The sequence below is a fragment of the Asterias amurensis genome, chromosome 1 (genome assembly GCF_032118995.1).
Source record: "Asterias amurensis chromosome 1, ASM3211899v1".
Taxonomy (NCBI): domain Eukaryota; kingdom Metazoa; phylum Echinodermata; class Asteroidea; order Forcipulatida; family Asteriidae; genus Asterias; species Asterias amurensis.
In genome coordinates, this window is record NC_092648.1 from 13,426,801 (window position 1) to 13,450,000 (window position 23,200).

The 23,200-nt window shown below is 38.4% G+C and overlaps 1 protein-coding gene across 1 annotated transcript in view; it reads right to left on the bottom strand.

Moving 5' to 3' along the window:
* Positions 1-1,226: 1,226 nt before the first annotated feature.
* Positions 1,227-23,200, bottom strand: part of LOC139946379 (scavenger receptor class B member 1-like) — a 44,279-nt gene continuing 22,305 nt past the window's right edge. The window contains exons 4-13 of the mRNA XM_071944025.1: positions 20,461-20,602; positions 18,265-18,477; positions 15,014-15,155; positions 12,738-12,807; positions 10,518-10,696; positions 9,186-9,298; positions 7,854-7,927; positions 7,014-7,065; positions 6,349-6,519; positions 1,227-4,602 (exon numbers count right to left, since the gene is read on the bottom strand). Coding sequence (XP_071800126.1) covers positions 4,498-4,602; positions 6,349-6,519; positions 7,014-7,065; positions 7,854-7,927; positions 9,186-9,298; positions 10,518-10,696; positions 12,738-12,807; positions 15,014-15,155; positions 18,265-18,477; positions 20,461-20,602 — 1,261 coding nt within the window. The 3' untranslated portion in view covers positions 1,227-4,497. The remainder of the gene's footprint in view (positions 4,603-6,348; positions 6,520-7,013; positions 7,066-7,853; positions 7,928-9,185; positions 9,299-10,517; positions 10,697-12,737; positions 12,808-15,013; positions 15,156-18,264; positions 18,478-20,460; positions 20,603-23,200) is intronic.

Below are 23,200 nucleotides of genomic sequence, written 5' to 3' on the forward strand. Positions count from 1 at the left end.
CCCTAAGGCTTAAATTTGTCAAGTTTCCTCAAACGTTGAACCACAGAGACCCCCAGATTTTGATAAAAATTGTCATAATCACAAAACTACTCGCATCAACCAAAAATGTATTATTAATTCAGAAAAAGATAAGAGCATACAAATCTTAACCAGTGTGGCGCACAAATTTGTGTGTCCAAGTCTGTGTTGATTGTTGACAAACAGTCATGAGTTAGATAAAATACTGCACTTAATAACAATGACCATGAAACAAAACAAAAAACAGAAACCGAAACACAAACAAACTTTATGATATGGTCCCCTTTGTTCTCCCATGGACCTAGCAAGCAGGACCTATTATTGTCCCTTTTACTGCTGAGTCATTTACTCAAACACAAACCACTTTGCGCTTGACCATCCCCCCTCTTTAGGCCCTACTTGGTACACAAAATTCCCTGTGGAGCACCCCAGTCTCATTCCCCCTATGGAGACCCTTCCACCAAAAACAGTTACAAACAACAAAAACAAACAAAATGAACTGGACAATACCAACTGAATACTGTACCTTATCTTTACACGTACAACATGTACAGAAACATACCTAATTAAAAAAGACTAGCCAATTTATTTGTTATAATTCATCAATAATGACCGGTTTCTCGGAGCAACTGCTTTTTGTTGTTGCAAATGAACAAACACAGATGACTCATACATATATCATTGTAATTCTCTCTTTTTTATTATTCATTATTAGTTTACATTAAATATGCCGACTTACAAAAAATAATATAAATCTTAATTTAGTGCATCTAGCTATAAAAAGTAAAGCAGCATTAAACACAGATTTGGATTATTAATAACTTAATAACATTAATATCAAGTTGACCATAATTCAAACATGAGTTGGATAATATAAAACGGTCAGACAATAGGAGTTTCATAGGAGTAAAAGAAAACATATAAAGTTCTAGCAGCTGCTGACAATGACAACACTATATAGGATTTGAGGCATTGCATGGTGAGGTATCAATATATACAAACACCATATGTGTGTATCTACTTGTCAGGTAGAGTATGTTCTTAGAGAACTGTCTTGCGTAATTCTACTACCCCAGAGTAGATTGTTCGGGTGTTCGGGGAGACTTCTCAGTTCTGAAAAGAACTGTCCTGCTTATTCACTTTTACCTGGGCGGGTGGTATAGAAATAGGCTGGGACTACTACTTTAGCTTGTAGGATCATAATTAACTTACTGCCGCGGAGTCAGTTCTTGGGTTGGTCTCAAAGAATTAAGCAAGACAGTTCTCCAAGAACAAACTCTACCTGGCAAGTAGATACACACATTGTGTTACCGCAAACCAAATATATAATGACAACACTATTATCATCAATGATCATGCGTTAGGGCAGGTTTAAGTTTGATAATCACTCTTATAAATATTGCCAATAAAAACTTTTGGTCAGAAGCCTACAGCAGCTTTCGACAGTAAAAAAGCATCTTGAGATACATTGCGCTTCAAAATATGTAAAAAGATAACAGTTTGAATCTGAGAAGGGTTACGACAGTAACCCTTCTTAAATTGTGGTTCCCTGTATAAAAAATGCGACCACCTTTTGAAATAAAATTTTGTACATGTTACTTTGATTGTATATATATTTATATTTATATAGAATAAAAACAATCAAACGGTTTCAAAAACCAAAGCTATACATCGGCATTTTGGGTGTCATTCCCAGTGTCATTATGGTAATTTGTTGCTATACAGTGCATATTTTACGTAATGTGCGTTGTAAGCAATGCACATGTAGTCTGCCATGCACCATATGATAATTATATTTGACTCCAATAGTGGCAGACTAGTGGACATTGTATACAGTATCTATATATGCTGTAGGTAGACTGTAAAGGACTTTTAAGCAGTACTTGAAGTAACTTTCACATGGTCTAAACTGACGATTTGTATACAATACAAATATATTTTCTCTTTGTCTCTTTGAGGCAAAATACATCAAAAATAAGAATCAAAAGAAATTCAACAAAACGCAATAATGTGTCTAACTCATTGTTCTTCGAAAACATTTTGTAAATTATCTGTGACTTTTCATGATTTTGTTAACTTAATACCCACTAAAAAAAACATATTGAACACTAAAAAGGTTACTTTTGTGTCATAAACGGCGCAATAAATGCATCACATTAGAAGTACAACAAGGTCATTACAAAAAGCATGGTAAAAAGTTTTAAAACATCTTTGATGTCAAACAATGGAAATGTGCAAACGACTCTCAGCCAACTTTTAAATATATATATTAGGCTAATCGCCCAGCTCACAGGGTTTTGAGGGCCATCCAGCCTTGTGAGTTGGGTGCTATATCCTGAAAAATAACCACTCCAAGGTGAGGGCTTTCGACCCAAATCTATTGTCACCTGGTGCACACGTATAGCCAACTACTCCTGGGGCTGAAACCTAGTTACCCCCGTCGCAGTCCCTAAGGATGTAGGTATGGGTATTGGTAGACAGAATGCCCTACCTTCCCAACTTTGTAGGAAGCAATTATGGCGCCTTGATCAAGGGCACAAATGTCATCAAGGGAATGGAACCCACACTTTGCTGCTGCATGCACCTTCCATGGCAAAACAGCCTAACGTGAAAAATTACATGCTGAGAAAATAAAGTACACAGACAACCTGCTTTGTCATAAAAAGGAGCAGGGGTGGATTTCATAAAGGTAGTCCTAACTTAGGACTAGTCCAAGGCAATGCTAAGAGATATGACTGGTCCTAAGTTAGGACCAGTAACTCATCCTAACTTAGGACTGGTCCTATCTCTTAGCATTGCCTAGGACTAGTCCTAAGTTAGGACTACCTTTGTGAAATCCACCCCAGAAGTGTAAAAAGAGGCTGATGTAGGACATGCTATATTCACATCCATACATAGTGTGCCTTTGAAATGGGAATAAACACCCTCAATTTACCCCCAAAATGATCTTGTATAAACAAAACAAATTTTTGAGTTGCGCTGTTTTGCCTTGGAAAGGCCGTGCTAACAACACCAGAGCTAGGGTCCGTTTAACAAGACCGCTCAGCCACGCCAAGTCACAATGATTGACCTCAAAGAGCAGACTTTTTGGGGGCTTGTGACATCATATACAATTGATCTTTAGACCTCCCTTTGGCTTGGTCCATTACCAGTGGTCAGCCACCAACCCGTTCATTACCACACAGTCAATTCAGAGCATACTCGCACTGTAAAACAGTTTGTCACATCATAACGGTCAAGGCACACAGCACACATCCTTCACATCCCCAAAAATTAGTTTCATAGCAAAAAAGTAAAATTCAAAACATAAAAACAACTTATAACAGCAGTTTGATTAATCAAATATATTTTTAAATAGCTTGATAAAATACCCTCTCGTGAAAGGCAGATAGAAGTTGCTGTGCAAATTCTAACTATTAAACACCATTCGATCGATCGGAATCACAGTTATTTGATAACATTTAAAATAATTAATAACACTATTTTATACTTGCATAAGAAAGACTCACACAATCAGCAGGGTTTGCCTTATTTGTTTCTTGAAGAGGAAATCTATCTCCATCCTCTCAAAGGCACTGTACACTATTGGTAATTACTCAAAAAAATTGTTAGCATAAAAACTTACTTGGTAACAGGCAATGGAGAGCTGTTGATTGTATAAAACATTGTGAGAAACGGCTCCCTCTGAAGTAACATAGTTTTTGAGAAAGAAATAATTTCTTACTAAAATATTTGAGTTGGTTTCGAAACCTCAGCATGATAAGGAGGGCAGCTGCAATTAAATAAATATTTATTTGCTATATATTTTTTAATTATTTTGATTCTAAATCCTTTTTCCATGATTATATGTTTTAACTTTTACTCTGTTTGCTTTTAAAACATTTATATATTTATTTTACTGAATGTTTCCATTGCTTCCTTATTTATTTATTTGATGATATCCATCAAGGGCGGTTAACCCTGTAGGTTATCAATAAATAAATAAACAAATTTGAAGGAATTGCATAAAAGATTTTTTTTTTTTTTTTTTTAACCATCAATTGAAAGATAAAATTTTTCTCTTCCCACTGATGGTAAGCTTGGGTATAGAGGGTGAACATTTGCAAAATCTCAGCTATGTAACAACATCGCCTGTGTGCCCAGGGGTCGATTTCACAAAGAGTTAGGACTAGTCCTAACTTAGGACTAGTCCTAGGAGATATACAAATTGCATGGATTGTCCTAAGTTAGGACAAGTAACTGGTCCCAACTCGAGATAAGACTAGTCCTAACTCTTTGTGAAATCCACCCCAGGCTTGAGTGCTTGACTTAAAGTTGCCTATGGTGAGGGAGAGGGGGTATGAGTATACAGTCAACTAAAACTGTCTACTGTATCAAAATGGTTAACTGTTGAACCGTCCTTTGTCTGTTGTAAAAAAATAACAGGAATACCTTGAGAGACAACCATCATAATACACATGCATCACACACACACCCACATCATACAACGTCTTTGGTGTCTTTCTCTGTGTGATTGTGATTAACCGAGTGCTCCAAATTGTCATGCCCGATGGAATTGTAAGTTGGGTCGTCTGTATCCTTTATCTGAAAGAAGAAAAGGAAAAAGGGGAAATTTGATAACGAATAAAACTTTAATACTGGGAGTGATTCTTTCTAGTAACTGCCAAATCAGTACTATTGTTTCTAGATATATGAACTAATTTCTCAATAGAACTGGCTTCTGAAAAAAAACGGTTTCAGAATAGAACCGGGTTATAAATAGAACTGGTTTCTGAATAGAACTGGTTTCTGAAAAGAACCGGTTTCAGAATAGAACCAGGCCCTAAATAGAACTGGTTCCTGAATAGAACTGGTTTCTGAAAAGAACCGGTTTCAGAATAGAGCTGGGTTCTAAATAGAACTGGTTTCTGAAATGAACCGGTTTCAGAGTAGAATTGGTTCTAAATAGAACCGATTCCTGAATAGAACTGGTTTCTGAAAAGAACTGGTTTCTGTAACAGAAAAGGGTACCTTAATAGAACTGGTTTCTCAATAAAACCAATTTCTAACTACACAGTTCTTATATAGCGCTAGCCTTGCTCAAGGCAGTCGCATTAATCGCTCCGAAAAGACGCAGCTGTAAACCCACCCGCCGTATACCCTGTGCATGGTGTGTGCGATCACACCGAATGACCAACCCGTATACACACTGTCACATCGCACGAATACTGTTCACACAAGTCATCGCACTCGTACACCACTAACCGCATGCGGAGGCCGTCAGGCCGACAGCCTTGTCGGATCGGTATCTTCCCGTTTTAATGTGTTGTATTGAAAAAATTCCAATAGTGGACGAAATTGGGGGGGCTCGAGGATATGCTAGTATGCAGCTCATGAATATGTATATCGTTCGGCAGACCTATCAGACAACACAGGATGTGAGGCAAATGAATTATTCATTTTGACGTCCAATCACGCACTTCCCTTATCACGACCTTTGGACCCTATCATGCGTCCGTGGTGGTGGTGTGTGAGGTAAACATGTCTCGTCTTTCGCGGGCATTATGGTAATGAGCTGACCGTGGGAACTCTTCGCTTATTATAGTAATGAGGTCAGTGGCTTCAACACAGATCCTACAAGGCTGTCGGCCTGACGGCCTCCGCATGCGGATAGTGTACGGGGGCATCGTGTCGTGCGATGTTACGCACAGTGAATACGGGTGGGTTTTACGCACAGTGAATACGGGTGGGTTTTTATACAGCAGCGGTCTTTTTTCGGAGTGAATAATTCGACTGCCTTGAGCAAGGCTAATATAGCGCTTTAAAACATCACGTCTCAAAGCGCTCAATATTTTCCCTACAAGGTTAATATGGACCCACATTGAGTAAAAGACCCTGTTCTTCTACATAGCATTGGTTATGGTTTATAAGGTGCTGTGGCACAATATGCATCCAATTAAAACAGGAACACCAGGGCAAATCCCTTCTCTTAGCGATTAAAGTACACTGGGTTCTTTTATGTGTACTACACAACAAACAGGACCTATGGCTGTACGTCCCATCTTATGGACGATGTGGTGTAGTGCCTTGCTTAAGGACACTAGTGTCACAACAAGGACTCAAAACCCACAGTCTGCCGATCAGAAATACCAGAGCATGAGCCCGGAGTTCTAACCTGCTCGGCCACAGCACGCAAACCTTAGAACCATACAAAGGTTTAGATAAAGTGGAAGAATTGCACAATGCCACTACCATTAGATAAGTGGTCCTCCACAAACAAACTCCATCTCCTTTTGTATCTATTTGTTTTATGTTGTTTGGGGGGTAGGGGTTGAACTTGAAGATACTTACAATACTTTTGTTGCTTTTTCTTGATAACTTGCAGAGCCCGACAGTGATAAATGCTACGATGATCGATGAACCTATACATATAGACAAATACTGTAGTAGACTTGATATGATTCCAGTCAATTTGATTCCGTTGTTGTAGTAACCGATCACCTCTTCATTGGCAGTCACATCCTGTAGAGACCAGAGTTACAAACACAGTCATTAAAGGCAATGCACAACTTTGGTAATTGACAAACCAGTATTCCCACTTGGTGTGTCTCAACATATGCATAAAATAACAAAGCTATGAACATTTGGGCTCAGTTGGTCATCCAAGTTTCAAGAGGATAATGAAGAGAAAAAACATCCTTGTTGCATAAGTGTATGTGCTTTCAGATGCCTTGAAAAATGCTTTAGGCCTGAAGCCTCTTAATAATATTTGCAATAGAAAGGCCAATACATATACAGGGTACATCAAACTAAGAGAGGTTTGTGGCAACACCGTGTAAATATCTCTTTTAAGTAGTGTTTGTTCTGAAAGAAACAGTGGTTAACAACTCAACATTTTGATCAGTATGCCCTGAGTGATCATCTCCAGGAGAAGACGATATAGGGAACATGTAGTTCCAAGGAGGTAGCAATCAATAAAAGTTACTAAATAAATATAGAAGAGCCAAATAACCCACCTCCTCAAACCAAAATCCTGGCATGAACCTTGTGTTCACACTCCCTGTTTGCCTGCAGAAGAAGAAAACATATAACCAGATGGACAAATGTCAGATGAATTGTTGCTGCAGCTTTCCTTGCTGATCCTGGGTGTGTGTGTGTGGGTTTGTATGGCCTACACCCCCCCCCCCCACCACCCAAGGACATTTTTCCAATCGGGACAATAGTTCCTCACTAGTCGGTTCTTTGGTTTCACAGGTCCTCACTAGTCATTTGTGTCCAAAATCAAATAGGAACAGAAAGTAAAATAGGTGTCTAACAAAATGGTCAAACACGACTGTGTGTGGGGGGGGGGGGGGTGCAGGGATGTGGGTAAGCATATCATATGATACGTAAAGTGTGGACCTCAAAAGTTTCATTTCATTTGTTCGGGTTGTGTAGCCAAGGACTCTCAGAAAAGCAAACTTTATCACTGTACTAGCCAAGAACCCAATGGAGAGAAGACAATTAAGGAAAACCCAATCCACATAGTGCCCCCGACGTGCTTCAAACCGGGACCCAAGTGGTAGAAGGCGGGAGAGTTACCACTACCCCAACTTGACCCAATTCAATAAAGGCTCACGGAATATAGCGCGATCGACAAGCTCAAGGATTTACTGGCACAAAAGGAAAATTTTATCCTTCTCTTGCAAGCTGCGATATCATTGAAAAAAAAACTCAATTAATTTTATATATTGATTTTTAAAATCAAAGTGACAATAAAGGTTTATATAAAAATTTAAAAACCCATAATATACCAACTACTGGCTAAACCCAGATGCGAATAAAGCGAGAGGTGTGAATAAAGTTTCACTACTTACGGTATATCACTGTCAGCCTGGATGTACTGGTTAATCTGTAATCTCATGCGTAGCTTAAAAGGCATTCCTAGAATCTGTGATTAAAAATTCAATTCTGTGATTTAGTTAAATTACTAAGTCAATAACCAATTCATTTATTTTGTATGGTTCACCCTTAAATCCAAACCAGCTTCATTTTCTATGAGTATTATTAGTATTACAGGCATCAATGTATATTTTATTTGCGGTAACACCATGTGTGTATCTACTTGCCAGGTAGAGTTTGTTTTTAGAGAACTTTCTTGGTTTATTCTACTGCCGCGGAGTAGATAATCGGGGGTCTTGAATAAAGCAACACAGTTCTCTAAGAACAAACTCTACCTGGCAAGTAGATACACACATGGTGTCAGCAAACCAAATATACATTGATACCTCACCATACAATGCCTCAAATCCTATATTACAGGCATGTTACTCGGGTGGGATTCAAACCCACGACCCTTGCAATTCTAGAGCAGTGTCTTACCAACTAGACTACCGAAAGTACTGAGTATACAGTGCTAACACACATCGGTGCATGGGTAAAAAAAAAAAAAAAACTAATATTCTTTATCCCCGATGCAAATTTAACATCTATTATTAGTACTATTACTATATTCTGATATTGAAACAAAGGATGCCTCATAAGTGAACTTCCTCACCGTAGCTAGTCACAAGCCCAAGGAAACATGCAATCAAGGGTCCTTACTATGTGAACCAGACACGATGATGCTCAGGGTTTTTTGACAAGCAGTACCAATCCCAGTACACGGGACCTATCTATGACTTTTTGTCCCAAGCAAAGCAAGACGGAATTATGGTCAGCTTTTATGTCCCCCACCAAAGAACAAGGCAACATTAGTTGAGTGTTTTCCCATTAAGGGAAAAATAAATTAAAGTTTGGCCACTGAAACTCGGCAAGTATACATCCTTTTCAGTGAGAGAGTCTTGAATTGTTTGCATCAATTGAATTGTGGTAGACCAGTTTCTTTGTCTGGGTCATTCAGCATTACCACTTGTTTGTGACTGATCAAATAAAGTCCACTTTTCAGAAAAGCAATTACATGGAGATAACAGGTGTAATTTGCGGAACGAAAAGATTGTTTCTTTTTAGACTCTTTCATTAAATGGAGCATTCCCGTAGTGCTGAAGGACGCGAGTGCCGAGACCGGAACTTGAGCTGACACTCTGCTGATCAGAAACACCGGAGCTTGGATCCAGTGAGCCTGACTGCTCGGCCACCAAGTGCCGCACCAAAATGTAGCATTTTGAATGACAGACAACCTTTGATAGCAGATTTTGTTTACTACTTACAGGTTCTATGGAGAAATAATTTCGGTGTTTGTCAGCATTGGGTTTCAGGCCTCCCACCTGAAGACAGGGATCCCCATTGAAGAAATGCGGATTCGACAGGGCAATTGGTGTTCCTGAAAAGAAAGGGAAAAAATACGGGTACAAAATAAATTAATTTTGTATTTACATTCAGTTCTAATTCTAAATCAGACTGTGACTCTTAATTGTTTAAGAGCTGTTAAGCGAAAATAATCCTCCAAATAAATAATGAGCTAAGAAATAAAAAGGCACCATACTAGTCCAATCAACTTATACTTAATGACATTTTGTCTGGTAATCTATTTTGCCTAAGCAACTTTTTTCTATGCCTAAGCAATGTTTTAATCTCACTGTCTTCATCCACCTGACACATCATTTTCGTTGGTCACTTTCTCCTGCATAATTGTTTTTTTCGGGCATTTCAGAAAGCTCTAGGAAATTGGGAGCAGGCTTTCTTATTTTCTGTCTGTGAATTACAAACTGTAAATACATACTTGTTTTGTTTGTTCATTGATTGTTTGTTTAGATGATCTTTCCATCAAGGGAACTCAAACTCCCACAAGGGCAAGGGGATGTACAAAACTAAACTGGCAGCAGCCAATCTCTCTCATACAAACATTGGTTTAACCATGGAGCGATGTCCCCCTGTGTTCCCACAAGGGTACATTATCAGTACCCACTGTTTGTTCACCTTCTTTGTGGATGACATTACTGTTAAGCCAGGGAGGATTGTTTGCTTTTCCACAGATCTTTTTAATCATATTAACGGTAGCTGTATTTGTCTATAGGACCCCGTTCCCACTGCACCCTGCATTGACCTCCCAATTCGAGAAAAGGGCGATCAAGACGCTGAAAGAGCGATCAAAGAGAAATAAGCTACATTGGGAACCTGAGTGCGATCAGGATCTGACCGTGCAATTTTGATCCTCCTCGGGAGTAGGATTAAAGCGGGATCTGATCGCCCTTGTGGATTAATGGGCGATCAAAAGTCTAGTGGGAACGCAACGGACAATCAGACCCCGCAATTTACTAGCAAAACAATAATTTTTTGAACCCACTTCCGTTCCCAAAAAGGGGATCAATGCGCAATCATACTGTAGTGGGAACGCGACCGCGATTTCACGCCTGCAACTAATCTTGTTGCAGGATCCCGATCTCGCAATGGATCCAGTGGGAAAGTGGTTTTAGTTTAAAATCAAATAACTTTATTGCACCAATAACTTGATCAAATATGTTTCCAGCATGGTTCGATAATGATAAACAACACAACAACAATTTCATCATGACTGGGACAAAAACAAAAATTAATGTTACCGTATCTACAGGGGTCGATTCTCATGAGTCCTGAAGGTACGGTATCCTTCTCGTTAACCAGAAAACCCTGATTCTCTGGGTATGTACTGCTGTTCTCGTAGGCATAGGCAGGTACCCCAAACATTTTCAAGGGAATACCTTCCAGATAATCGTCTTTTACAAAAGTGTAGGGCATGGACCTGTAGATCAAAGGCACAGAGGAAAAGGGATGTGATAGACTGTTCAGAAAAAACCAAAACGCAAAGCACGAAAGCAAGCGTGTTCGAAACTTTGCGAGATTAAGCCCAATATTAACTTTTATCTTTGGTTTTAAAGCCCTACTCTGCAAACACTGGCATATGGTTTTAGCTTAATTTTTTTAATGAAATTGATTTTATGAAAAAAAAAACGGATTTCTGTTTAAAAACAGAGAAATCACATCCCTGTGTAAAAGAAACTTGATCAGATAAGACGGATGAAAAACCTTACAAATTTTGTATTGTTGTCTCTGCTTGCTTTTCTGATAAAGACATAAGTTTATCAATTAATATGGATTTAAAAGATAACAAATACACTTAATTCCTGACACTGAGTCAGATTATTGTTGATATACTTGATAGAGTAGCTAAGCTCCCACAGCAATATCGAGTTATTAACAAAATCGACAAGATTATACCCATGTCTCGGTGTAAGGTGAATTATATACAGAAATTAAAAGGCTCTAAAAAAAAAATCATTTTCTGCAATCAATCGGCTGGGGTCGATTTCACAAAGTGTTAGGACTAGTCCTAACTTAGAACTAGTTCTAGGAGATATCAAAAACGTACGGCTAATCCTAAGTTAGGACTAGTAACTCGTCCTAACTCGAGATAAGACTAGTCCTAACTCTTTGTGAAACCCACCCCTGGTCTCTTAACAATCTGAAACAATAACTGTAGTGTGGACTCCCATATGGAATACACTTGTCTCAATAATGATTTAAACAAAAATAAAATGTTACTGGCTACAAAGACCATCTGTGATTCAGAATCTAGAAAACAAAACTTATCCTGGTCATTGTAAAATCAGCTGGTAGACTTCTCAGTTCTGAAAAGAACTGTCCTGCTTTTTAACTATTACCAGGGCGGATGGTATAGAAAATAGACTGGACTACTACTTTAGCTTATAGGATCGTAATTAACTGTACAGCCGCGGAGTAAGTTCTGAATTGGTCTCAACGTTTCGACTAGCTTGCTCTAGTCATCGTCAGGGAACTAACTATATTAAGGACACGCTTTTGAAAATCAAGTATGGGGAACATTGGAAGTCAACTGACTGTTGCTTAATAATGCCACTCAAACAAAAAGATACTGATTCTATTGGCTAAGCCATTTGCAGAAATTAAGCAAACCCCTCATCAAAGGTCAAAAGAATAAGGTCAAAGTATTTGACTAGGTCAAAGTATTTGACCTTGTACTGTCATATCAATGGGTTTAACATTTAGGATACAAATGCGTTATATCATGGAGGTACCTCCATGGTTATATGAATACAAACATGGTCGCGTGACAACATGATCACCTGACCCTAAATTTTGATAAGAATCTAAAGCTATCCATTAAGCTGATAGGGGACTTTTCATCTCAGAAATGCAGCCTAAAAATGTTAAGATTTTAGTAATAAGCTTCAAAATGTATGTTTTGAGATGTTTTATGGCATCTAAAATCTCCAAATGAATCCATTATACAACTACAGTCATGTGTTTTGGCTCTCAATCGTTTCTATTTCTTTAAAGAGTTCAAGTTTTTGGAATGCAAGTACATTAATATAAACCAGAAAGGAAACCGACTGGGATAAATTTCAGTTCAGTTTTGTGGTGAACATAGAAACAAATATTGAATAGAACAGGATTTGATTTCTGCCATAATAAAAAAGAAAGGATGTCTTCTTTAATCTCCCTTTTTTCAAAATGGCCGCCAAACACATTTTTAAATACAGCCGGCTGGGCTTCTTTTTCAAAAAATTTTTGTTATTGTATGAGATTGTTAAAATGTATCCTTTTTTTATGAAAACAGAACAGAAAAAAAGAAAAAAGGAAAAGAAAAAAAAGGAGGCCGCCTATTAAAAGGAAGCATGCAGGGATTTGCCTCACATGTATATTCGCCACTCAAACTTTGCATTCTTGTCCGATTAAAGAGAAAGGAAAGTACATAAGTAAATCCTGTTTCCTGTCCTTTGTTCTAAAGTAAAATAGAAACTCACCTGCAGAGATCAGGATGGAACAAATTTAATGTCTCGTCCTCCTTAATTCCCATGTGATACATCATGCCATCTGTAAACAATAATTATACAGTTATTATCATCATCATCGTCAGGCCATCCTGTCAGATGATGCCTGCAGAGGTCGTCCTTCAGCACGGGCGTGCCATCGTGCACGTCGCTCCTCCTGGCTCTGGGCCTATGAATCTTGTATATGCCCAGCGCCCTGTTGGACAAGCCGTTGCCAAGCAGGCCGGTCTTTTGTCAGGCATTCCCAGTCAGCTGGTATGCCCGCTGCTCTTATGGTTTTCTTTACCACATCTTTCTAGCGGAGCAGAGGGCGCCCACGGGTGCGCTTCCCTAAGGACAACTCACTGTATAGAAGGGCCTTTGGGATTCGTTCCTCTGGCATACGGAGACACAGTTATTATACCCTACTGTTAACCATAAGTAAGTACAGAATGTGCTTATCAACTGCAGGTATGCACTTATAGCCAGTGGATTTCACAAAGAATTAAGACTAGTCTTACGTTTTTAATATCTCCTTAGTTAGGAATACTCCTAACTCTTTGTGAAATCGACCCCTGGAAACCTTGGGTAATTGTCAAAGGATTCAGGACGGTAGTCTTTAAAAAATTTGAGTGAAAAATTACCTATTTCTAAAAAACTATGTTACCTCAGAGGGAACCGTTTCTCAGAATGTTTTGCACTATCAACAGCTCTCCATTGCTTGTTCCCAAGTAAGTTTTTATGCTAACATTATTTCGACTAATTACCAACAGTGTCCAGTACCTTTAACCGGGTGGTCCTACATTGATAAAAGCATTGTTGTTCGCTGGATTACAAAGCTATTGAATTAAAAAAATTGATGATCCCTAAATTTGACTGTTGTTTAAAGGAAATGGAAGGTTGCGACATTGTCCCGGTTTCGTAATGAAAGATCACAAAAAAAGTGTCAAATCATGCACAAGCGACAATCAGCCTTGAAAATGTCTGTGTATTTGGCTAGCGTGCGATGGTTTAAAGAGAAAAATAAACATTGCTTATCCGATTGTCTCACTACTACGGTGATGATTACAAAGAGTCAAAACAGTGCTATCTTTTTAAACAAGCTTTGTTTTCTTTCTTATGTGTGTGTTTTTGTTATTATTTGATGCCCCTCTTTGATCTATTTGTTGTCTATTTGTTCATGCTTTATTACTTTTATCTGTATTCTTACAGAAAAAAAAAAAAAAAAGTTAATGGTCAGACACTTGCCCTTACTGAGTCTTCCTCAAAAGCATTAAACTTACTGAAAATCATTAAAAACAAATTCTGCAAGTAAGTTCTGCAAGGGTCTTGTCTAATCACCATTCTTATTCATTTATTGTGGTGCTTCCTTGTGCTCTTACTGATTTTTTTATTTGTAGGTGTTCGGGCAGTCCGAACAACTCTTTGTTATTGTTAGATTTTTTCTTTTCTAAAAGTTTTTATTCTTCCTCTCGATGTCGATTGTCCGCAAGAAAAAGCATAGTTGCAAAACCTCAACCACAAAAGCTATTTTGACAATCTATACAAAGGGCCTTACGTACTTCACACAAATGGGTATGTTGGTGACCTTCTCTTGACCTTTTTAAAGTGGAAGTGCCTGCAGAATGCTTTGAAAAGGCGTTAATTAATGGCTTTTAGGTTGAAATGTAGACATTGATACTTTATTTACCATATCACACATCGAGAAACATTTTCGTTTGATTTCTTTGAACTTTGACGAGCTTTTAACAACACTTTTTTTATTCATTGAAACATTGACCCAACAATAGCCGAACACCTAGTGTTTGTTTCTACAAACACTAAATTCTATTTTTTTATATTTTTTTATGCAAGTCGCCAGACACACAAGGCCTGAAGGCCACTTCAAGGTGTGGCCTACAATCAACTATTTTTCCAGGGGTTGTTGCCACCTACTCCTTGGGCTGAATTTTAAACAAAGTGCAAACAGCAAAATATTGTTTTGGAAATGTAACTTTCAACCCAAAGCTATTTCTTCTCTCCACCCAGGGGTAAACGTGTGAGGACAGAGATAGTTCTTGTGGTTGATTTAGCCAAGTAGCGCATATTTTGTTGACAGGCTGTATACTCCCCCTCGAGGGAGCTGAGATGGTTTAAGGAATGAGTTAAGGCCCAGTGACCAGGGGTAATAATGTCGGAAAGCGCTTTGAGACACCCTTCGGTGTGAAAAGCGCTATACAAAAACTGGTTACTATTATTATTAAGCATAAAAAGGTAAATATTATAAATACCTGATCCAACAATCTGATTAGCATAATCAGATTTCCAGTAGTTTAGTTTTGAGTGCCCATTAAATCTGTTGATTTCGTTGACTCTTGTCTTGTTTTGCACTCCAGTGAAAGCTGTGTACTCGCCCAATGGTGTGTTGTTTCTCTGAAATGGAATAGGGAGATTACAAACTTTGTAAACGATTGGTGGAACTGACAAAATGGTCGACGACAGTGTTCATGTCTTGATTGATCTTGTGGACGCATCTTGTGAAGGCCATTTATCGACAATTCAACGTGCGAGAAGACTGTTCGGGCAGTTGTCACGTCAAGACTCGACTATTCTAACTCATTGCTACATGGGATCTCATGATCTGATACCAAACGTCTTCAGCGCGTCCAAAACCGGGCTGCCAAACTGATTTTTAAGTGTCGTAAATACGACCACGTCACACCACCTCTCCATCAAATGTCTTCACAATACCGCTCCTGCATACCTCACCAGTCTCATCAAGATTTACCAACCTGGAAGACCTGGCCTTCGCTCTGGTTCAGACAATACACTCTTGGCAGTTCCAAAGGTGCATTCTGCTGCTGAGGATCGTGCTTTTTACGCACATGCTCCGCGCCTTTGGAACCGTACGCCCTCATCAAATTCATTCCGCGGAGTCACTCGCAGCTTTCAAGAAACATCTCAAAACTTTCCTGTTCAATGACTGATTGCTTTGACTGTTTTCCCATTATCAGTGCCATTATTTATGTATTTGCTTATTGTACAGTTTCTCGTAAAGCGCTGTGGTACCGATCGTGTAAGAGCGTTATATAAATGTCTTTTATTATTTATTATTATTATCAACCAAATACATGAAACAAGTACCTGCAAATTTATAATGATTTGATGTGTGCTTATCCTCCTTTGTGAAGTTTTCAGTTATACTTAAAGAGAGTGGACACTATTGGTTATTGTCAAAGACCAGTCTTCTCACTTGGTGTATCTCAACATATGAATAAAATAATAAACCTGTAAAAAATTTGAGCTCAGGTGGTCGTCGAATTAGCGAGATAATAACAAAAGAAAAAAACATCCTTGTCACACGAAGTTGTGTGCTTTCAGATGCTTGATTTCGTGACCTCAAATTCTAAATCTGAGGTCTCGAAGGTGTCCTCAAATTCTTAATCTGAGGTCTCAAAATCGAATTCGTGGAAAAATACTTATTTCTCAAAAACAACGTCACTTCAGAGGGAGCTGTTTCTAACAATGTTTTATACTATCAACCTCTCCCCATTATGCGTTACCAAGTAAGGTTTTGTGATAAAAATCATCTTGAGTAATTACCAATAGTGTCCACTACCTTTAATCAGTTGTGTGGGTCAGGAGTAAACACATTGCACTACATGTTGGTTGTAACAACCAAAATCAGCTGGTGAATTTTTGTAATAGGTTTTCATTTTCATACAGTTTTCTCGACTATGACCTCCTCTCAGAGAGAAATATTTCAAATAAAAATTGCATGAACTTCATTGTCAGTCAGCTTTCGGAATAAAATTATACAATGGTGGCTTCGATCTGTAACAGTCCTGTACAAAACCTTTTCAAAGGTTTTATACACAATTTTTTTTTTTAAAAAGCATCAAGTATGACTGAGACCTTCACAAAGGAAGAGTCATGGCCGAGCGGTTAAGAGCACCGAATTCAAACTCTGGTGTTTATGATCAGCAGAGTGTGAGTTCGAATCCCCAGCCGTGACACTGTGTCCTTGAGCAAGACACTTAACCATTGCTTCGTCCTTCTGATGGGACGTAAAGCCGTTGGCCCCATGTGTTGTGTAACGCATGTAAAGGAACCCAGTGCACTTATCGAAAAGAGAAGGGGTTCGCCCCGGTGTTCCTGGTTGTGGCTGCTTAATGCGCCGTAGCACCCTGTAAACCCTTATAAGATGCTAAATAATTGGGTCTCAGAATTCATCACTGCAACAACCTATCTTTCTGAAAGTTTGTGTATACTCAGCGCCTTGAGTACCTTGTTTGGTAGATACGTGCGCTATATAAGACTTCGATATTAATATTATTATTATTATTATTATTATTAAAGGAGGAAAAGCGCACACCAAATAATTATAAATTTGCAGGTACTTGCACACCAGAGGCATTTCTCTCATCTCAAACATCCCCCACGGGCATTTTTTTTAACACAATACCTTCCCAACAATTGGCAGGCCTTGTGTCCAATACTATGGCACTGCTTACCGCAGAACTCTGTGCTTGCGATCACCCTTATCTACTTACTTTGTAAGCGCTGCATTTCTGAGCGAGCAGCGGAGAATGACTAGTAAATGTGTACACACGCGCACAAGCAAAAAGTCACCTTGTAGACCCCCTTATAAGGTGCTAGATACTAGGTCTCGCAATTCATAAAAACTTCAAAAACTGTCTTTAAAAGTGTCTCTCTTTGTTCGCAAGCACCTTGAGCACCCTATTGGTGGATTGGTGTATGGTTTTTTTTAAATGCTTTTTGTTAATAAGCTCATAATAAGCTAATAATGTGTGCTAAATAAGAATCAAACGTTCGTACATGCCGGAAAATATTTTACTTTTTATCTGCACTGGTGATTGAGGAAAAGGCAAACCATAATTTTTATACAAAAGTAAGGAAAACCCAGGCCGACAAATTTTTATTTTTTTTACAAACACCCTTTTTTTGGTCAGGGTCTTTTGTATAAAACTAGTAAAAGGATCTTTGTATAAAATTAGTCAAAGGATCTTTGTATAAAATTTGTTTGATCACAGTTTAGTTTCAATGCTGTAGCCTCAGGGGAAAAAAACAAGTTGTGAAGGCGCCAGTATAATATGAAGCAGCTTTTGTACTCATTTTATGTAAACTTGACTTGGCAGTGACATCAATGGGTTCCCACAATGAACTGGATTGTTGTTAGGCTTACACAACTTGCCAAAATTAGTTAATGGCCTGGTGTTTCGACCCTTGCAGAGTCTTTCTCAAAGGCTAAATAACAACTTACACAACTTACTACTTGTGGCAAACAAAATAAAAGTTGTGCTTCCTATAACATTGAGAGAGAAAAGTGGAAAAAAGTCTGGGTGGGCAGGTGGGCAATTTTTTCCCAACATTTTGGGTAGCCAGATATAATGGGTGGGATGATGGTTCTGTATGTCAGCTTTTATAATGTTAAATGTAATATTTCATATAATAAATAAACAAAGACGCATGTTTTATGTCATGCTTGCTCAGTTCATGGGTACTTGAGTTAAGTCCTTACCCCAAGTAGGAATCCAAACTGTGTCTCGAAGCCTTCCGGAAGCGGGAACATGGGCAGATGCGTATGTACCCATTCAAAGAGTGGTTCGTCGTAACCCCACACTAGCTGTCTGACTGACAAGGGCATGAATGGCTTCTCACCAACTCCTTCCATGAAGAGTGATAGCCCGGCCTTAAGGAGAGTGTTATACTCTCTCACAAAATATACTGTAGACTGAGGGAGGAGACAAAATTCAACAAAAGTTCCAATAAGTTACAGTGGAATTTTTACTCTGGCTTATTGTTTACAATAGACCTTTATTATGGTGCAGCCATCTTGAATTTCTCCCATTGATATCAATATTACCAAACCGAGGCTGGAAGAACAACGTAGTCTGGTTCCTATTTGCGAAATGATTATTAGCATTCATTATTGTTATTTGATGTGAGGAACATGAACAAGATGGAGGCAGCATGATAAAGGTAAATTATACAGGATTGGTAGAGCTGACAAAATAAACAAGGACAGAGCCCGTGTTTTGTGTGATCAATCTTATTTCATACATGAAGTAATAAACCTGTGAAAATTTGGAATCACTCCATTGTGTGAGTAAGGAGAAAATAGTGAAAAGCCATGCACAATTTTGCACAGCATGCCTTAATTTTGGTTGTAACAACTGGAATCAGCTGTCAAGTTGCTTAGGTTTTCAGATAATAAAGTTTTCTCGAGTATGACCTCATTTCCGAGGAAAAGATTTCACAGGGAATAAAATGGTTCTAGTACGAACTTCATCATCAGTAAGCTTTCATCAATAAACAATGATGGTTTCTGTACCAATTCTGTACAATAGCTGTAAAGAGTGAACAGAACTAAGTTGTTCAAGCCAACAATTATGGTATGATCAGTATCTTTTGGTAAAAACTTTGTGAACTTTGGAATGAAAGTGGAATTTGGGACATTCCATAATGTGAAATTGGCAATGGTTTTCTTTGCAGCCATGACTAATCAAACCTGCTGCTTTTTTTTCTTCCAGTGCACTTTTGCACTCTGACGTGTGAATAAATCAGTAATCATGTGACAGAGAAGAGATTTAACAAATATGTTAAATCCCCAAAAGGGCTCGAGGGCCCGGATTATCTTAATCTAGACCTGGAACTTCCATGATGTTATAACTCAGGAGGAATTTAAAGAATATGTGTAGCACCAGACAGACAAAATGGGGGAAAGGGAAAAAAAAAAAGCTTTACAGTGGGATTTGAACTTGCGATGGCACTCCACTAAGCTGTCTAGTCCTAGTCCTAGTCTCCCTATTTTGTAATTTTGTTTTCTTTTCGAGGCACTTTATTCCAGAAGTCACAAATTCAAATCCCGTTCTGTTCAATTTTTGTCTATGTTCACCACAAAACTGAACTGAAATTTACCCAGTCAGTTTCCTTTGTGGTTTATACTAATGTACTTGCATTCCAAAAACTTGAACTGTTTAAAGAAATAGAAACGGTTGAGAGCCAAAACACATGACTGTAGTTGTATAATGGATTCATTTGGAGATTTTAGATGCCATAAAACATCTCAAAACATTGAGTGGGACGAAGAATTTGAAATTATGAGACCGAATCCTTAGCACGCCATGTAATGGTTTACATGGTGCTACAGCGCATACAGCAGCCACAGCCAGGAACACCGGGGTAAACCCCTTCTCTTTTTGATAAGTACACTGGGTTCTTTTACATGCGTTACACAACACATGGGACCATTGAATTTACGTCCCATGCGAAGGACGGAGCAATGGTTAAGTGTCTTACTTAAGTGTCAAGGTTGGGGATTCGAACCCACACTCTGCTGATCAGAAACACCAGAGTTTGAATCCGGTGCTCTTAACCGCTCGGCCACAACACTTCCATCAGAGTGCCCTGCCCTAAATTTCAGGCCTATAGATCCATTTTAGCCAGCACGCACAAGTGCTGTCTGCTGCATGGTAGGGTCTCTAAAATGTAATACATCAGCAAGATTTTCCAACAATTGTCATGCTTTTCTGTCAGGGAAAGTGTGTAAACCATTGAGGAAAACACTGAATTCACAATAAAAGTTAAAAAGACAACGATTTTTCCATGTCTTCATGTACAAAACATTTAGCTGCTACGACCCAGCAACGGTGGTGCGCAAAATGGATCGGTCTATAGTTTGAAGGAAACCTTTAGGTTCTAGTGGGGGTCTTACCCAAAACGGCATGTTGGTCGTCATGAAGGTGTCATTTTCACTGCCGACAGACTGGGAGCGATCAAATACATAAGAGTACGGCTGGAAGCTTGTCACCGTATCATTGGGATTAAACGTTATGTTGACTCTCGGTAAGGCCATTCTGTTAATATACCACAATAGAAAGATAACATATTAAGCCCGGCTCATACTTTCTGCGAATGCGAAACGAATGTCCATGTCACAAATTCGCAACAAATAATTCGCATCAGCTGAAATTTGCTCAACAATTTGCAAAACACTCGCTGCAAAAAAACAGGGCTGTGACGTCAAAATTTGTATCACATTCGCAGGAAGTATGAACCAAGTTTTAGGGCATTGTTAAACAAATCTAATTGTTTTATTTCACCGAGTGATCATATTCTGTGACAATGCACGAATGAAACGCATTCAATACTTTTCTATAAATTTATTTATTGATCCTTATCATTTGAAACTTGTTAAAAAAAAAAAATCCACTGGATGAGACATGGAAATCGCCCACCCTACACACGGCATCCAATAATCTCCCATATTTGACTCAAATATGAAATTTTGAGCAACGCGGCTGTAAATATATGGCAATATGGTGGATAAAAGGTTTACTTGTGTTCCTCCAATCAAATGACAATGATCAGTATGTGTGGTATACAATAAGTATTGCATTTTATTAATATCAAACCATATATTAAATTAGATAAAAATGTATAAAAATATCACAACAATGTGATAACTTTTTCTTTAACTCTTTCCTACTGTACAAAATTATTGATGTATTACCAAAGTGCCATTATCGGCAATCTTCTATATACTCAAAAATAATTGATATCAATCAGACACAACAGACATGTTTATCCTGAGAGGGTTTTATCACTCAAAAAAATGCTCATGGCTTTGGGATGTACCAAGGAAACACCAAGCAGCAAGATCAATTTTGTCAGGTGAGAAAGGTCTTCAAAAGGCAATAAAACCCCCAAAACAAACATAAACAAAACGCCGTTGAAAGAGTTAATCTCGGTGCAAATTTAACATTGTTGAAAGGCATTGGATACCTTTGGTAATTCTCACTTGGTGTATCTCAACATATGCATAAAATAACAAACCTGTGAAAATTTGAGCTCAATCGGTATTGAAGTTGTGAGATGATAAAGAAAGAAAATACACTCGTCACACAAAGTTGTGTGCTTTCAGACTCTTGATTTCAGGATCTCAAAATCTAATACCGAGGTCTCAAAATCAAATTCGTAGAAAATTACTTTTTCTTGAAAACTACGTTACTTCAGAGCGAACCGTTTGTCTCACTGTTTTATACTTTCAACAGCTCCCCATTACTTGTGACCAAGTAAGGTCTTAGGCTAATAATTATTTTGAGTAATTACCCATAGTGTCCACTACCTTTAAGTACATCAAATGATTTTGCTTTTATTTTGTAAAGTCCAAGTCAAAGAAATGACCATATTTATAACAAGTTTGGTTATGGTAAAAGTTTCTTAAGAGGAAAAATGAGGATAAAGAACATATTTTTTTATAGAAGAAGCAAAAATGTTGGTTAATTTTCAATATTCAGGTAGTTCTTAGCATGTGCAACACTTCAAAGAAAAATACAATCACAATCTGGTTTGTCTGCTGCATCCTAATACTACTGGATTTACAAAAAAGTGCAAACAGCAAAATACTGTTTTGTAAAAGTACCTTTCAACTGAAAGCTATTTAAATTATCCCCCATCAGTTTCCCTTACTTGTGGTTTATTACCAAGTTATACACATTTCCGATACATTTTGGTTTTTTTTCCCTTTTTTAAATGCAAGTTTGCAACAAACAAGGCTAAAACGCCAGTCTTGAAAATGAAAATAATTCAGGAGAGCTGAAGGAAGAAATTGATACTCCTAGGCCTCTTAAAACAGTCTAGATTGTAGGAATGAGGGAAACCCTTCCCATATTTGACCCAACCAGTTTATCATTAATTATCTCTGACAATTATCGGTTAAGCTTTTTTGGGGGACAAGTGGGCGTTGCAGGGGGTGTTGGTCAGCAGCTATCTGGTTTCGCAATTTTATGACTATTTTCTGCAGATACATCATCTTATCTGATGATGTCCCCACATAAGTAGGATTTGAAACTTTGCATGGTGGACTAGATTTGATTCAAGCAAAGTTCTTGCTAAAATCCAATGAAAATACTAAACACTGCTGCTTGTCTCTTATCTTGCTTGCCTCGTTCTCACCAGACTGTAAACGTGAACAACACAACATTTATGCCATCTCAAACAGTGCGACATTTAGGCATCTTTTTCGACAGCTCCATGACAATGAGCACACACGCCATAACTATCACATCAGAAACCTCTCCAAAATATGCAAATAATATTTGATATCTTTTGACACAAACACATGCCATGCTGCAGCCAGAGCCCTTGTGTTGTCTAGACTGGACTATTGTAACTCTCTCCTCAATGGTATTAAGCAAGCTGGCATTGACTGACTACTAAGGTTCCGAAACAATGCTGCACGTATCATTTTCTCACAACCTAAATATACACATGCCTCCACTCTTCTCCAACAACTACACTGGTTACCAGTTAGACAACGCACACCTTCAAAACATCAGTGAACACGCACAAAGCATTCTCTGACGTACTTCCACAGTATATCACAGAGTCCCTCAACCTCAACAAACCTGGCCGGAATGGCCTCCGCTCCAGCCAGAATCTAACAATCCCTC